Source organism: Rhamphochromis sp. 'chilingali' (genome assembly GCF_963969265.1).
Source record: "Rhamphochromis sp. 'chilingali' genome assembly, chromosome: 18".
NCBI classification, from domain to species: Eukaryota; Metazoa; Chordata; class Actinopteri; order Cichliformes; family Cichlidae; genus Rhamphochromis; species Rhamphochromis sp. 'chilingali'.
Window position 1 is genome coordinate 18411020 of NC_137945.1, and position 17769 is coordinate 18428788.

General features: G+C 40.5%; 1 protein-coding gene across 1 annotated transcript in view; it reads right to left on the minus strand.

Annotated features, from left to right (window-relative positions):
* stau2 (staufen double-stranded RNA binding protein 2) overlaps positions 1 to 17769 on the minus strand; it is a 102672-nt gene that overhangs the window by 41436 nt on the left and 43467 nt on the right. Inside the window, exons 11-12 of the mRNA XM_080865409.1 lie at positions 14453 to 14510; positions 4761 to 5116 (exon numbers count right to left, since the gene is read on the minus strand). Of these exons, the coding sequence (XP_080721535.1) occupies positions 4761 to 5116; positions 14453 to 14510 (414 nt within the window). The remainder of the gene's footprint in view (positions 1 to 4760; positions 5117 to 14452; positions 14511 to 17769) is intronic.

Genomic DNA, 17769 nt, shown 5'->3' on the forward strand with positions numbered 1-17769 from the left:
TGTCCACTGTAATACATACCCAAGTAAGTAGACCTTATCAGTTTTTTTAATCCAATAAGTGGTTACATATTTGTACATTTCATTGTGCACCTTTTACTGTGATTCTGTGAATGGTTTGGGAAACATCAAGTAATCTAATATGTTATGCTTTAATGTAAGAATTCTGCAGGTTTGTTGAAAACTAGGTTACACTTAAGAAAGTGATTCTGTCATGTGTCCCACTGCAAATCCAAGATACAAACTCAGGAAGGGTGTAAATTCTAACTTTTGCTGAAAAAAAGCTACCCCCTTTCACCCCTTACTATATAGCTTAGGGTTTTAAGAGTATGAAGAGCAAAACACTATTACCATTGCCATTATAGTGGACCTTATCTACAGAGAAGCCCATTCTTACACTTCAAACTGAAAAATTAGATTTTTTTAAGTAGTAAAACCCAGTTTCTCCCAGTACAGCCTTGTCTTGTTTGCACCTGACCGAACAGATATTCTCATATTTTAAAGACCCAACTGTCTGGAGAGGCAGAGTAATGGCTTGCATTTTACTCCCGCTACACAATCATGAAACATGACCTGAAGCGCTTGCACATAAATACAAATGAGGCCAACCTGAAAGAGCGATATTGTGCCCCAACACATTCTGCCAAGTGTGACATGAGCTGAGAGTTTGACCAGTAGCTTGTGGAGTATCTAAAATGTGCAAAATCCAAGGAAAATACTGCTGTAGACTGAATGCTTAGTGACTCCATAACCTGTTCACAAACATCCCAGTACCAGGAATCCATTAAGTGAGTATCTTGAAAATAAATCTGCAAGTAGACTGAAAACATTTTATAAAGAAAAGGAATTTTCTGCTGAAACACTCAATATTGGTGCACACATATGTGACTGCTTTTGATAACATTTATACTCCCTTCTTTTTCCATTTATCGACTTTTAAATATGTGAAATCCTGCCAAGCAGAAAGTGCCGCTCTGATAAATGCCTGCTTAGTTTTAAAAAATAAAATTCAGGTATGAAGGCATGAGGAGGAATAAATCAGGTCCACAGCAGCAGATCTGTTGTGGTCCAGATGTGTACCATAGCACCATGTGGAGCTGATGGGAAAAAATATCATTAGCATTCCATCAATCACCGATATCTTATATAAACTTTTTCCCCAGCTCATTTCTTACTGAGGTAACATTTAATAATATGAGGCGGTCAGCAATAACTGACTGGTGACTACCAGAGTCAAACACGTAGAAATGGACATAACATACAGAAACATGATAGAAGTAGTAGGCCAGAAAAAAGGTACGTGGACACAGAAACTGAGAATCTGTTATGTAGCTTTCATTCACTTCTTCATCCTGTTCCATGTGTTGTCTATTACCTCCTGCTTTGTTTTGTTTCTGCCCCACTTCCAGCACACATACCCAGCATGCCAACAACACACTAGCCAAATTAATAGCAAATACACAAAGACACACATACGTACAAAAACACTGGAATAAGTGACAGCATCCTTGCTCCAAGCTGGCATGAGTACAACACACTGTTGCTTATCCAATCGGAGCTTCCACTAGAGGCCATTTTCCAATCAAATCAAAGTGGGGCTTAGCAGGTAGGCCCCGGCTTTTGTTTGCAGCGCTGGATGGATGAAACAGACACTATGAGAATGTCCTTCGTTTTTGATTTGTTCCTTTAATCCACCACTAGGAGGTCTCTGTAATCCGCTCACTTGGATGACATAATTACATTTTTCTAATAATTATACATCAGACAAGCAGATTAATATTAAATTGCTAAAAAGATCTTAGTGTGGATTTGACTACTCGTTTGCTGTTGAGTATGGCTGACAGGAAGACGGCTCAACACAAAGCAGCACATTACGTGACCACTGGAAAAGCAGACAAGTGCAGCTTTTGGCAAAAACATTTGAAATCTGTGGTGATTTGGCCGCAAAAACACATAAGAATACATAAGCCTTAAAAAGCCTGCCTAGCATGGCTCTGTAAGCAACCAGAGGTTCTCATTACAAACCCACATGATATGAAACATCCCCTCAATAGAACACATATTGTCTGCGTGTCTCAATTACAGCCTGAATTCCTCACTTAAGAAATGCGCACACACACATGCACACACACACAAGCACACGGGAATATGTGAGTACACCGATTATGGTTTGTGTATTTATTCACAGAAACGCATGGGAGGATGAACAGACAAATATATTTGCAGCAATGTGAAATGGGTTACAGTTTGCAATGTTTGGCAACAACACCAACTTAAACTTTACACACAGGCTTTGCCCAGCTCTTCCATTTCCACTAAACAGAACCTGCTGTGTGTGTGTGTGTATTTGCGCATATGTACAAGTGTGTCTGGGCTTGGCCAGGCAGAAGAGCTCTCTCAGGTTACACACACACAGGAAGGCTCAGAGCAATAACAAAGGCCTTTCAAAGGAACCCTCAGCAGGTTAAGATAAAATGTTTTCGCTCAAACTGATAAAAAGCATCTGCAGCTTAAATGAGCAGGCGCTGGTATCAGTGGCGAGGTATGTGCAGCAGATCGGCCGGGACAGATTAAAACAGACAGCGGGTTGTCTCCCTCTTGGACGCACAGAGACCTAAGAGCAAGTGTATGTGTGCGTCCAGTCTAGTACTGACAGAAACACCTGTGAGGTTTAGTTCCAGCTTTAAATCCTCGGCGTGCCAATAATGTGAGAAACAGAAAATGGATAGGGTGTTATCGAGCAGTTCTAGGTTGTACGCTCCACACACAAGTCCCACTGTGCTGTAGGACAACCGCTGTGATGACTCTAAGATACTGTAGACTCGGCAACCTCTAGCACATACTTTAAATGTGTATTTTCATTTTTCTTTTTAACTGTCCAAATATCTTCTTTATAAACACACGGCTGATGAAGAACACATTTTTATTTGCAGCACTGTTCTAGAGGGAGAAGAATTTGGACACAGTTGTTGATCATATTTATGCATGGTCATGCTAACATCTGTCATGTCATGTGTGATTACTGTATGGGTGTAGTGCTGGAGGAGAAGGGGGGGGGGGGGGGGGGTGTCTTTAACTTTTTTTAGTTGGAATTATTAAATTTATGACATAATTGAATCCAGTTTAAATGACAAGACTTTATTCCACAAGAATAATAAAGGTTAAAGCAGCAAGAAAGTTCACTGAGCAAAACAGGAAAATTCAGATTTTTTAACCTTTTTTTAAACTTAGAAACATTTGCTTCAAAGATGGTGATCAGATTCGCTTGCGTTCAGTTGGCATCGTCAAAGCGACTTGTGAATTTCTGTATATGTAGATGCCAAAAGATTTGATTTTTAACTGATTTATCACAGTTAATTGCCATATTATCACAAACATATTGCATGTAATTGCCATCTCGATCCCATTTAACTGCAGACTGATAGCAGCAGACCGACTCTGTCTAATTGCTGCTGTCTTGATGCATCAATCTGTTTGTAATGATATGGCGATTAACTGTGAAAAATCAGTGAAAACCTCAAATCTGTTGGCACCTACATATGCAGAAATTCACATTAAACAGAATTTCATATTAACAACTTGCATTTGGAGTCCAGCCAGAACCTCATAGATCTGGAGCAGAAATTCCTCTATATATAGCGGTGCAGTAGCTACAGGATGACGATTTAGCAACAAAATGACATGGGTGACAACCTTCCTTTTTGAAAGAAATATAACCAGAATAAAACCAGCTGGTAACCAGTTGAGTCAAGTCCCCTATTGCAAAGAAAGACAGAAACTGGTTATGCTCACTGGTAGAGACCAACTCCGACCAGATATCCAGCAAAGTGTGTAATAGACATGCTAGTCCACAGTGTCCATTCCACGTGTTGCCTCTCAAAAATGTGAAATGGACATGTATGCAGAAGTTGCAATAACAGCAGAGAGAGATATTTTATTTCAAGCCAACATACAAAAAAATCACGGGAAAGTGTTTAAACGGATATTAATAACATATTTACATGTATATACATATTAGCCACCTAGCTTAATCATTTCTGATGATTAAGGACCCTGGAACACACTTTATATGATTTTTGCTCACTAGCAACTTGTTGGCTTTAAAGATATTATCTTCCCCTGCTGGAAATGCAGTTTCCGTTTCATGTTTTGGAGAGGCAAAGCGTGAAATGGACACGGTGGACCAGCGTGTCTATTACACATGTTGGCGTGATACTGGGTTGCTGACTCAGGTGTTTTATTTGGAGACAGGCTTCCTCCTACTAGGTGACCTGTGCAATCACCTTGCTATTAAAAGTAGTTGCCCAGAGGTTGAGAGTGTTATATTCTCTGGGCAATCAGTTGGTTGCCTCAAAAATGCTAAAGATTTTAATGTAATCAATGGGCAAGCACCAATTTTTCCTAGGAGCAAAGATGTCAACATCCTATTTTATTCTGCGCCAATAACAAACTGCATGTTGAGATCTGAGAGGGTGTCCAATGGAAATGAAACAAAATCTGTCAGACAACCAATGAGGCTGTAAACAGAATGTTGTTATATCATGCCACTCACTTATTAAGGCTTATATGAACTTTGTACTAACTATGCTGAGGTACTTCCAGTGACAGAGTGACACATTTAATGAATTCACCTATATTACTGCCAATTAAAAATGTTTGGTAAGACTGCAAAAGTAGGGCATAACACAGGCCACTTACCATGTAACAAAAATTATTTTTTAGATGTACAGAAATTTTAGAGGTTCACCTCTTTTGCATCTTACCTGGAAGCCCTGGATGCGAGCCAGGTAGTCCAGCTGCTGTGCTGGCTGCACCGAGACACCACAGGCCAGGTTCTTCCCCTTCATGGGCAGTGAGGCTTCGGCTGTGGGTGACTGACCATTCAGCAGCAGCTCCCTGGCCATGGTAGCGGTTGGGCTGGGTGAGGAGGATGAGCCACTGTAATAAGAAGGGTGTCCTGGGGGTAGCGGGGCAGAGCAGGGCCCCATGTCTTTTGATGCCATGTAGTTAACGGAGTTGCTACTGGTGCTCCCGGGGCCCGGAGCACTGCCACCTTGCTTTCTACTGGCCTCCATCTCCTGATAGACATCTGGGCTTAGGTGGAGCAGACCCTTTTGGGCTGGAGGGGTCAAGAAGGGCGGGAGGAAGGGAGGGAGGTGAAGATTAAAAAAAAAGATGTTAGTATGAATAGATAAATGGACACAAAGAAAAGTATAAAGAGTTAAAAGAGGCAAAACAGAATAAAGGAATGACATTAGGAAAGAGAACAGAGAAAAAGGTTATTATGGATCTCATAATTAAGCGTTGAAATCTCATGAATACAGATTCCTTAGCCACTTACATTAAGACAATACCAAGGAGTGTTTGTCTATGTGGGTGCCCAACTGTGTCCATTTGTGTGCCTACAAGTGTGAGCTCCTAAACTGGCATTTCGTCACCAAACATAGTTGACAGTTACTTGTGTTTTGGCAGGTCCAAGCACTATCAAAGCGTCTGCTGGGAAACACACACACAGCCCCTTTCTTTCTCACTCTCAAACACAAACACAGAGACACAAACGGAGCATCCACCAATATCAACAGAGTGTCTATGACTTCATCTTTGATGGAAAACAGCACCGTCCCTTCACTGGTATCCTGCTCCAGTTTTTATGTCTTCAAACATAGACCCAGCTGAACCTCAAAGGAAGTTTAGTCACAGACAAAAGGTTCTTGTTATATTATTTTGAATGAGGAAATGTCCCAAATGGCCTGGCCGAGGCACCTTTGTGGTCTAACAAGTGAAACTGGACAATACTTGCTGTAGTTCTAGCCAGCTGAACACAACAGCACCATTTTAAAGCTTTCTGGACTCTGATATCACTGACCTGAAAGTGTTGCGGAAGCAGGAAATGCCCGTGGGTTGGGATTCAATACGTTTGTTACTCTGTGGCCATGGTGAAAGTGAAAGGAAGGAGTACAAGGCATTAAAAGAATGCAAGGAATTGTAAAGAGAGGATAAAAGAAGGAGGATGAGCTGGCAGCTCGTTCAGATGGAAGAGGATGTGGGGATGAGTGAATGTGAAACCCATGAGGAGCCTCCAAGCCCAGCCAAGGTCACCAGAGACAGGAAGACCAGCTGTCTGTGTGTCTGTGCACATGTCTGTGGGCTTGTTTGTGTGTGCATATGGACCAACAGCTGGGAGAAAGCGCTGGAGCGAGCACTTGACTGACAGGTCACTTCCTGTTTCAGTTAACATTTACAATCACAGACAGATATACACAAACAAGGACAGAGTTTTGCACAATTGTAGCTTACTCTAGTGTAAGGTTTCTGGGAACCTGCTGACAGTATTTCCCATAATGAACAATGAAGTTTGCATTCCTTTCCAGAGCAGCAGAAAAGCTGAAGGAAACAAATGAAATCCAGAACTTATTGCTCGTACTACAACAAGTGGCCCCTTGCCAACAATGACACAAATGCTAGGACTTTTCCCCCCTCCTCCCAATCATGATGACAACTTTAATTTGAATTTACACAAGTAAAACTTGCAGGCCTGCACATTCTGAATGCAGCATCATAAAAAATGAAAGGTGTTAGCCAACATGACATCAGCAGTGGACAAAGAGAATTGGAGGGGGGGGAGGAGGAGGCAGTCAATGTGATCCATGTGAGTTTCTGTGACTGCCCAGTGCATGTGAGAGTGTTTGCATGTTTGCATGTGATTGAGTACTTAAAGCTGGTGTCAGATGGTAAGCGAGAGCGTGAGAGCAAGAAACAACAAGAGTGAGACAATGGACGAGAGACAGTGGGAGTGAATAAGCAAGAGTGGCTGGATGTGTTTGCGCGTGATGCTGGACAGTGATTGTGAAATTGTGTACATAAAGTGGGAGAAAGTTAGTGAAAGGGGAGAGCGGGAGAAAAGCAGGCTGAGCCTGAGAAGTGGTGAACGGAGGAGTAGGGAGAGCTTATTTGTGGTACCGGTTCCAGGCAGTTGCAGAGGGGTCCCACCCAGACTCGGTGTCCGGTGGGCCAGGGGAGCATTGGAGGAAAGCCAGAGCCAAGCATGAGACTGATCGAAAACAGATAGGGCCGAAGCCCGCCGCTATAAATCACCACTGTGGAGCAAGACCTTCACATAGCTTACACATGCACACAATGCACACACACACACACATATGAACAGCAGGAAATGAAATGTGGCAACTCAAGTGAAAAGCCGTGCTGCAAGACCCATGGGAATAGAAGGGAGAAAAATCACCCTCTTACTTCTTTTACTTAGGCTTTCTTTTTATGCTCTCTTCCTGTCTCTAAGCCACCCTGTTTGTTGTAGCAATGCCTTCCAGAGCTTACATAGGGCAAAGGACACTGACGCACACACACACAAAGAGTAAAATGAGGGTTGTAGGTGCCTGAGGTGCGTGTGTGGGTGTTTTGTCTGGGAATGGAAAGAACAGAAAGACAGAGGGATAAATGGACAGCCCTTGACATATTTACCTACTTTCTCCCACTATGCCTTATATAACGCAGAAACATTCTTTGTGTGGAGCATAGCTCGTCAATGACAGCATTGGTTATGTGTAGGAAATTGCGTTTGTGTTACCTCAGGCTAGTAAATGGAAGAAGATCAAAAATAGAGTTAACCCATTTTGCCAATATGCAACAGCTTTTAAAGCTAAATTAAAAAAAAGGTTTCGACAGAACTGAGTTTTTGAAACCTTTTCAAGGGTTCCGTCCTGCTTTATGTCCTTTTCTGCTATAACTACCTGAAAATGGATCAAAGGACATGATATTTGCCACGTCAGTTACATACATAAAACATTAAAAAATCAGCTGACAATAATGCTTATTAGGCCTCTATATCATCCTCACATTTTGAAGCAGCTGGTGTCCTTTGCACACATCCCTACATGGGGCCCCTGTAGTGAGTTTTCCAACTAAGATGCCATTGCAAATGGTTCACTTGTTGTTTGGGGGGAAAAGAGTGAAGTTTGCCAGCCTTCTGTGGCCCTCTAACACTTTTGAGCCCCACGGAGAGGCCTGTGGGTAATGTTTTAAACATATATCTCGAGCTACACCTAAAATGTGGACTGTGGTTCTTCCTTTGCCTGTGATTTTTAGTTTTTGCCTCTAACCTAGCCTAGTTTCTACTAACTTAGCAGACACACAATGAATAAAATGCCAATGATAACCTCCAGCAGCAACTCTAATTGCTCTAATTTCAGGATTGAGCCAAAAACAAACCATTTAAAATTTGTTTGACCTGAGGTATCCACTCACTAGAAGCAATAATTAAATCACACAGTAAAGTCTCTCTAGAATTTCTATTAACAATCAATCTAAAAACTTGAATATCCTGTTTTTATGCCATAACAGTGCAGACTGCAATAAAAATGCACGGCCTGATTGTAAATGGAATGCCATTATTATAAGTGTAGATTTAAGAAATGCTAGAAAACCTTTTTCCTGATAGCCTATAAATGTAACTTTCTATGTAAGTCTTAGTATCATTTTACCACCGCTTGGTAACTAATAACAGGACTGTATACCCTTTGGCACCAAATTAAAATTTCAGCAGCAACAGATTTATATTTTTGCATAAGTTTTTTTTTCTTAAATTGTAACACTGTGTTAATTGTGACCAACAGTCTTTTAAGACAGACAACAGGAATGACTGTGGCTGATAGTAGGATATGATCTACTGTTATCATCTACATTAAAATAAACCACAGTATGCTACTTTAGGGGATAGGCGTCAATGAGAAAAGACCAAGGTGCAAATACCAACCCTGAAGACACAACAAAAAAAGACTTGTAAACGTGGCAGTCAGAAAAAGTAATTGTTCCATGACCCTTATACCTGGTTGTTCCACCCTTTGTAGTAGGAACTGCAATCAAGCAATAATTGGAAATTAGCCTTTCACATTGAATTCTTCTTTGCAAAACTTTTAATTCAGCTACACTGGCGGGTTTTTGAGCATGAATGAACTGCTTAAGGTCATGTCAAAGCATCTCAATTCAAAATTTTCAGTCATGTGACCGACTCATCATCCTAGCCGTCAATTATTATCTATCCATGGAGGAAAAACAAAGATATGAAGAGAAACTACATCCATACTTTAACCTGGCAGGTTTATTGAATCCCTAAAAGTAGCATTGTCTTTCCCAGAGTACCCATTTGGTCATGTCTACCTGTATCTGTATGTGTATGTAAAAAGAAAATTCACCCTACATTGCTGCCTGGATGAAAGCTTTTAAAGTAAGGATAGCTACATGAATTTTCGATCTGGAGGTAATTGTAAGTGTTACCTAGCTAACTCAAACAAACTACTATATGTAAATCTTTAGTTTTGTTGACTTGGACATTCACAGTGTAGGACCAGAAAAGTTCTGGTAGTATTAATCATCACATTACTGTTGTGTCATAAGAGTAAAGTTGAGCGAGTATTTTTCTGATGTCAGGTAAATCATCCCTACAGTTTAAATGAGACGCCACTGACAGCTTGAGTTGCTGTTAAGAAGCAGGGATTGATGCAATTTGTCCTCATTTGGCAGGTTTAGGTGAGGTTTGCTCACTTGTTGGTGCCATTTTCTACACCATTCTGGCAGCTATAAATAAACGTTCATTAGTGCATTGATTAGTGCATCCAATAGCACAGCAACTATCTGGCATTTTGGCTGAGTTAAACTTGAAAAGGTTGAAAGTATAGCTGGAGGGTAAAGAACTGCAATACTGTCAGGTGGGCGTGTCCCAGTAGCTCTGACGTCACACGAAAACTTTGGATAGGATTCAAGTCCGGACTTTGACGGTCCGGACCTTTGTTGCAGGCTTTGTTCATGGCTAAGATCATTTTGGGTTAGAGTTGTTTTCTTTTTCTTTTGAAAGTGTACTAAACTAGCCAATAGGGTTGGGAGTAAACAAATTGTTTACTTTTCTAGGCATCTGAAAGAAGCAAGTGCAAATATGGGATACTGTCAGAGTGGATACTAGCCAGGGGCCTAGGTACTAGAGACCTTCTTGCTCCATAGTATAAAGTCTAATTTGTAAATTCATAATTCTTTGGTGACTTTACAGTGTACAAGTTGGGGTTCTGTGTCTGTCCTCCTGCACAATTTATCAAAGCAGCTCCCTTGCCTAAACATTTCCAATAGTGAGAATGTCTCTGAAACTGATTATTACCTCAAGCATGCAACACTTGAGGTAATACGGGACTTTGGAGATGACTTCATTCTCCCTGTGCTGTTTGGAGTTAATTTGAGAAAATAGGTATATCCACATACGGTACAGTGAGACAAGGGAAGAGCATGGCACAACCAAATGATTGCAACCACGTGAAATTAGGCTTTTGTGTTTTTTTGTTTTTATAACATTTGCTTCAAAGACAGAGACCAGGTCTGAGACCACTCAGATTCAGTTGCTGTCTTCAAGGTGACTTTGGTGCGTCATGATGGTGAAAAACAGCAATAAGACTGACTCAGTGTGCTATCAGTTTGCAGCTGAATGGGGTGAAGCTGGCAATTACACACAATCTGTCACTGTTAGTAAAAATATGCTTATTAACTGTGAGAAACTGTAGTAAATCTGTTGCTTTCCTCCACAAATAGTGATGTAGTTGCTGCAGGAAAGCAATTTGTAAAATGACACAGGCACTCTTGCAGATGTGCTGCACTCATTGGTGACTCAGACTGATAGCAAAATGGCAGTCTGTCTGCATTTACAAATTACCTGGCAGCTCACAAATCTGAGAGTACGTGCAGTTAGGCCATGATTGTTTAGAGACAGGTTGCCTTTCACCAGACAACCGGTGCAAACACCTTAGAACTGAAGTCATTACAGGCATTTAACCTCTGATTGCAGCTGACTGCTGCAGCTACCTGCACTTGATATTGAATGTGATTTTTCGTAGCAGCACAGATACTGCCGCCCTTGTTTTACTCTAGTGTGACTGAGCCAATTCTAAATTCATTGAGGAAGACAGATTTGAAGCAGTTTTTTCTACGGTAACCTTCCTTTGGTTCAGACTCAGGGCTGGGCTTTCTAACATTTTTACACATTTTACACAAAAAATCTGTATGATATAAAATACGGGGTGGAATCAAACATATTGCTTTCTCTCGTGGCATTATTTGAACAGTGGAAGAAAGCAAATTAACTGAAGTATATTAAAATTTAACATAAAAAATATAAATAAAACCCATCCTGACTACACAGTGTAGTAGTGAATGTAGAGAATTTATGCTTTTATGGGGGGGTGGAGGTGTAATCACTACGGAAAAATGTGTTGTGATATATCATCACTGTGTGTGACACACTGTGATAGTATTGCACGGTGAGTTATTCTTGGACTCTTACTCATAAGATTAAAGTGCTTCTGAAAAAAAAAAGTCTCATTCAGAAAAGATCCGCACAATAAGTAACACTGCCGTTATAAAGAGTCGAAAACAGATGTCGCTACATCAACAAAGATGGCTAAAATATTGAGGATTATAAGTTTAAAAGTTTTAATTTTATTCACCTATAAACACGGGCCCTGTTTAAACACTCGCAAAGTTTGAACAGCTGCAAGGAAAAGAAAAGATTTTCACCCCCCCCTTTTTTTTACCCCCAGCCAGACTTCTACTTATTCACACTATACGTCAAAACAAAAGACAAACAAGAAACATCTTCCATTCAGCACTGACAGACACACGCACACAGAAAACTGAGACCAGCTGTATCTGTTTGAATGAGTTGTAAATGGTGTTTATGAAATAAATATTATTCAGACATTAGCGTCGTGTGAGTGTTCTGCGGTTTGGGCAACTTTAAAGAGCTAATTAGCAGATAGTTAAGCCTCATGCTGAGTGTGAGATAAACTAAGTGGAAATGGCAATGGACCAAAGGCACACTCCAAGCCAACAATAGGAACAGTCATCGAAAAAAGGAAGATTTTGTTTCCCAAGAGGCTCTACTCTGGAGGTATTGGGCAATGACCGAAGCTCCGGCTTCAATAGAAACCACAACCACCAAAATAGTTTTTCCAAGAGAACAATCATTGATCTACAAATATTATTTAGATAATATATCTTTCAGAAACTCGACTAAATCACAGATTTGAGTGCTATAAAAATTGTGGCACAGGCTCAGTTCTCATCTGGGTCCTGCCTATCAAGTCTAAACCAGCAGTGAGCAATGCAACAAATCTGGGCGATTACTCTCTCAACATAAGTGTGCTAAGCATGACATCCATTCTCCTCTCCAGAGTGAAGCTGGATGCCCCATGTCAGGGAGCCGGAGCTCTGCCAAAACCCTCCATTAGACCAAAGTGACGACAGCACATTTGAATCTATTAAAGCTATCTGTTTTCCCCTCTGCTGCTCGACATCTCACAGATTGTTCATTTGAGTCACAAACTGCTCTTTCTCAAGCTGCTGGCATTTACTTTCCTAGTTTAAAACTGCTTACATCTGCTTTTTTAAAAACTCAATCTAGAACATCACAAAAATATAATCAAGCTCAGATACTTACATGCTTAAGCAACACCATGACAATTAATTCTTTGGAAACTTCTTTCACACGTAATATTAAAAAAAACAACAACAAAAAAAACTTATGCCACATGTGGCACGACTAGCAAAATAACACCACTGCCAGGCTCCGGAGACAACAAAACAACTAAAAATAGAATGGGAATTCTTGAAATAGCTTCTTGACTTTAATGTGAGATTTTCGGCATTATTTTTTATTTTGATTACAGACAAGACAACCAACTTAACAAGAGACAATGATGGAGGCCAGCTGTTTTAAAATTACACCCTTAAGGTTCTCAGTGAAGAGTCCTTTGAGACAAAGCCTCTTCTATAAATAAAATGCCCTTTAAGGCCATCACATTCCTATGTAAGATCTTACATAAATCCAGACAGGAAATGTATTTTGCATTTGCTGACCTTTTGAAGATGTCCATAAGGTGAGATAATGATCTGTTTCTCCTTTGTATCTGTTTGTACATTAACAGGCTTGGGTATTGTCCAGATATAACAGCAATGGCAAGGCTAACATGATGATGTTTAGGAGGTTAACTATATTTACCATCATAGTTTAGACTGTTAGCATGCTAACATTTGCTAATTATAGTGAGCGATGCCATTAGCTTTGGTCTTTCACTATAAACCAAAGTCAAAGCCATGTATTCCTTTTTGTACTTGATTATCCCACTAGTGAGAAATTTAGAAGAAGACTTTAGTCCATAAGCCACAGGTGTATTCATTCATTGTAGTTCAGGCTGGACCTACACACTGGCCCAGTTAATTGACTGGTATTGTGATTTTCACAACCATGCTGCTAAAAACCTGCACAGAGATCCAAATTGAAATAAAAAAATAGCTTAATATCTAGTAAAGACCTACTACTAATCTTGTGTGCTCAATGCACATTTTAACTACCGAATGCCTTTTTGAACATTTATTCCAGAGCATGGATATCACCACTTCTGTTTTTTCCACTACTTTGGTCCTTTTAGCACTAGTTTGACATTCTGTAATACTAGTTGTAATGATTTATTAATTACTTATTCTGTTTCAGCAACTAGTTACAACACAAACTTTACTAAGGAAGCTGAGCCAGAACCTGTAGCATGAGAGTCACAGGTAGTCCGCTATCTGATGCATTCGTGGCCTTCTGGATAATGTAAGCCAGACAATGTCAGGGGAATCAGATTAGAGTATAACAGTTTCCTTTCATACATTTAATGAACAACAGGTGATAGTCTACCTGAAAATTACTCAATTTTTATCATGTGGTGTTGGCTAGGTAGAGCATACTCAAGGCAGGTCACATCTACCCAATCCACTGGAAACCAGGCAGTTACCCGCTCTATTTAATGTTTAAGGTCCGATCAGAGTGCAACCGCATGAGCACACATGGAAATACCTTTACGAGATCACTACTCAACTGCAAAACATTTCTCAAGTAAATAGTCTAAAAATCTTTTATAGCAAACTAGCCTTGTGTAATTAGCATTGTGTACATTTTATTTACTATTTTGGTTTTGGTCTCATCAGTTTGAGAAATCTGCTAACTACTTTAACCACTGATGTGATAAACCTTGTAAACATGTATGACAGTTGCAGTGTCTCTATGTGTTGAGGATTAAGGGTATGTGTATGTGCACATACCCTATACTCCTGTGCACTTGTGTGTTAATCCTGAGTGAAAGGCTATGTTTTCTGCACAGGAAGGCAGCGGAGGGACTCCCCGGAGGGCCTCTGTGTGCCGGCCCTGTAAGCCTGTGTGAATGAGCCTGAATTCGCAGGCTCCCCACGAGGACGCACGGCCAATTAAGCTGACAGTCAGAGGCCCATTGACCAGTCACAGAGATTAAACGCCGGGCCATCTCGGTGGCTAAAACCACCTGCAGGATGGAGGGAATGATGGAGAGCCAGAGAGGAGGAGGAGAAGGAAATGGAAAGAAACACGGGGAGACGTGCCGATACTCACTGTTGCTTGTCGCTTCAGTAAAAGACGCCTTTTGTCCATTCCAGCCTTTGTTGTCCATCTGTAGTGATGTGGAGAGAAGGAGAGAAGGGGGAGGTAAGAGAGATGTAGATTCTTGAACAGACAGCTTCTTCACGCATGTCAGACAAGTTCCTTCCTACTGTTTGGTCAACAAAGAGACGAGTGCTCACAGGAGGGGATGCTTAAGGAGCCTAGTGTCTCTAGGCCAGCTACTTAATTAGGGGGGTTGTCAATGTTTAGTAACAAAAAAAAGAGGCTCCTATTCAATGTGTTACTTCTGCTGTGGTGTGTGCGTCTGCTTGCACAAACACACACAGCCACAAACACATGTGAAACACAAACAAATCATTTCTCACATGTGTGACAGCTGAGGAGATGACATTGCTGTAAACAAATTCACCCACGCTACAGTGGAATTTCAGTGCAAGAGAGCTCACAGCTCACAGAGAGAAAGGAGGAATGGAAGGAGAGAAAGCGCTCGAAAGAAAGACAACCTATCTTACAAAAGCTACAGAGCTCTGAGTTGTCTGAGATCAAAAGAAAAGGAAAAACTAATTCGTACAGAGACGTTGTCGGAGTTGTCGAGCTATTGCACAGTCACGTATCGGCCAATAACTTTGTTCTGTCTAAATATTGTTTCTTGAGTGTAACCAGACAGGTCTCACCTCTTGCCAGAAATTAGCTTAAACAGGGAGACTCACTGCTTATTTCCATAACAGCAGACTCACATATCTGAAACCTTAGAAAACAAAACACAGTGGTTTATAGGACTAAAGAATGAAACATCCAATGATGTGATTTGATTACATGTCTGTAACGTTTGACATTCCCCTGGAGACTCGTGTAAGTGGGGCATTCAGTGTGCAGAGCGTTTAAAACTTTCAAAAACTCCTCTGCTGAAGTCTCAGTAGCAGTAACTACACAGAAGATCAAGGTAATTAATGTCAGAGCTGAGAAAATCAAACTAAAAGGAAGGAAATTACTGGCTGCAAACTGAGATGCGCTTTCTTCGGAGCATGTCATGTTTAACTCTCCTGCAGTGTTGGTCAAGTTACTTGAAAAAAGTAATCAGTAACTAATTACTGATTACTTCCACAAAAAAGTAATCCCGTTACTTTACTGATTACTTATTTTCAAAAGTAATTAATTACTTAGTTACTTTTTAAAAACACGATTTACAACCTGAAGAGGTGATAAAGCGATAGATCTTTCAGCCCAATTCTACTTTTTCTGCATAATCCATCATACAAAATGTAATCAAATGGAAAAGTCTCTTTTTTTTTTAACTTGTTTTATCAGTTTTAATCTTTTAACTTTATGCATCAAGCAAAAATTTAATTATATGCAACATTCTCTGACTTGAATAAATTAGTTTAACATTTAAACCTATTTTCTGCACATTCCAGCACATAAAATAAAATATTTTTTGTGTTTACACTCACTCTTTCAAATAGATGCAAGTAAAACACAGCAGAAAATAAATAAAGTCAAAGACTCAGCGGTCCTGTTGCTCTATTTTCACCTGTAAAGCAGGACTGCGGTAGGCGGAGGTTTACCCTGGTGCAGGTGTGCCGCGGTCAGTTGAAGAATCCGCGAGTTTCTCTGTGAGTTTCCCATTACGTCGTTGCACACTCGGTGCTTGCTTGGAGGTTTAGGGGTTTTTTTCGCTGTAAAAAGAAGTTTTCTTCCCACGCACGATGGACACTAATGTTTTTGTTACTTTTTATGGAATCAAACTCAAAGTAAGGTCAGTACTTCCACGCTTTAAACGCTGCACGCTCATACGCTCTCCCGCACTCGATATGTGATCCATTGTTGATCTGCACACAGCTGTTGTCACTAACGGCGCACTCGCTTATGTCACTGTCATTCTCGCAAAAAATCACGGTTTTAGTAACGCAGTAACGCAGCGTTCCTACGGGAAAGTAACTGTAATCTAATTACCGTTTTTGCAATAGTAATCCCTTACTTTACTCGTTACTTGAAAAAAGTAATCAGATTACAGTAATGCTTACTGTAATCTGATTACAAGTAACGCGTTACTGCCCATCTCTGCTCTCCTGTAGTTCTAAGATTTGGTTTTCTGAATAGTATACATACAGTATATGCAGCATCATATATCAAACTAATGAGCTGTCTGGGGAACAATTAACATTCTACAGAGAGACTGGTTATGTAACTCTATCTGATTCTGCCCCCTTGAGCTTAAAAACCAACGAGGTGAATAAAGATGTTGGTGATCAATGGTTGCTTGCAAAACACATATGGTTTAGAGAAGCTGAACGGGTTGTATAATAGGTCAGCAGCACTGGGATTTGAGATAAATCTGGGAATTGAGTATCAGAATTACTGTGCGGGGTTGTAGAGATGAGATAAAGTCAGGGCAGTGCATGAAGTTTCCTAATTAGTTCTTCAGCATACAACTTTATAGGTACCATCCGCTATCACCATTCTTATAGCTCTGATGCTAATAACAATTGCAAAGTGTTATTATTTGGGTGTCTCTGCTTAGACTGCTGCCCCCTGCAGCCCCGACCTTGATAGGCAAACAGAAAAGTGACAGAGGCAATAAAAACCCATTGGAATAACTCATGAGTGTCTGTAATTAAGTAACCTAAAGCAACCTACATACTATACATTTATGTTGCACTCATTAGCCATTATATTAGGTGCCCGAAAGGACATTTATGTGACTTTGAACGTAGCATGGTTGTTGGTGCCACACAGGGTGGTCTAAGTATCTAAGTATTCCACAAACTTCTGACCATTCTCTGTAAACCCGAGAATGGTCCAAAAAAGAGAAAATGAGTACCAGTTCTCTAGGAGGGCAACAGTAACTCAAATAACTACTTGATACAACAAAGGTATGCAGAACAGCATCTTCAAACCTTGGTGCAGATGGGCTACAGAAGCAGAAGACCACACTGGGTGCCACTCTTGTCAGATAAGAACAGGAAACAGGTGCTACAATTCACAAGGGCTCACCAAAATTGCAGAACAGAAGATTGGAAAAGTGGCAGGATCATAATTTCATGTAAACAACATGAAAACACCGATCAACCCTGGGTTGTTTCAATGGTTCACGCTGCTGCTGGTGGTATAATGGTGTGGGTGATATTTTTTAGCATTTCCATACTTTCATAGGTCCTTTGGTACCAGCTGAGCATCTTTTTAATGCCACTTGACTAGGAAGGTGAGCTGTTGTTGACAATGTCCACCTCTTTATGACCACACAATATCCATCTTCTGATGGCTACTTCAGGATATTACCCCATGTCACAAGGCTCAAAAAATCACAA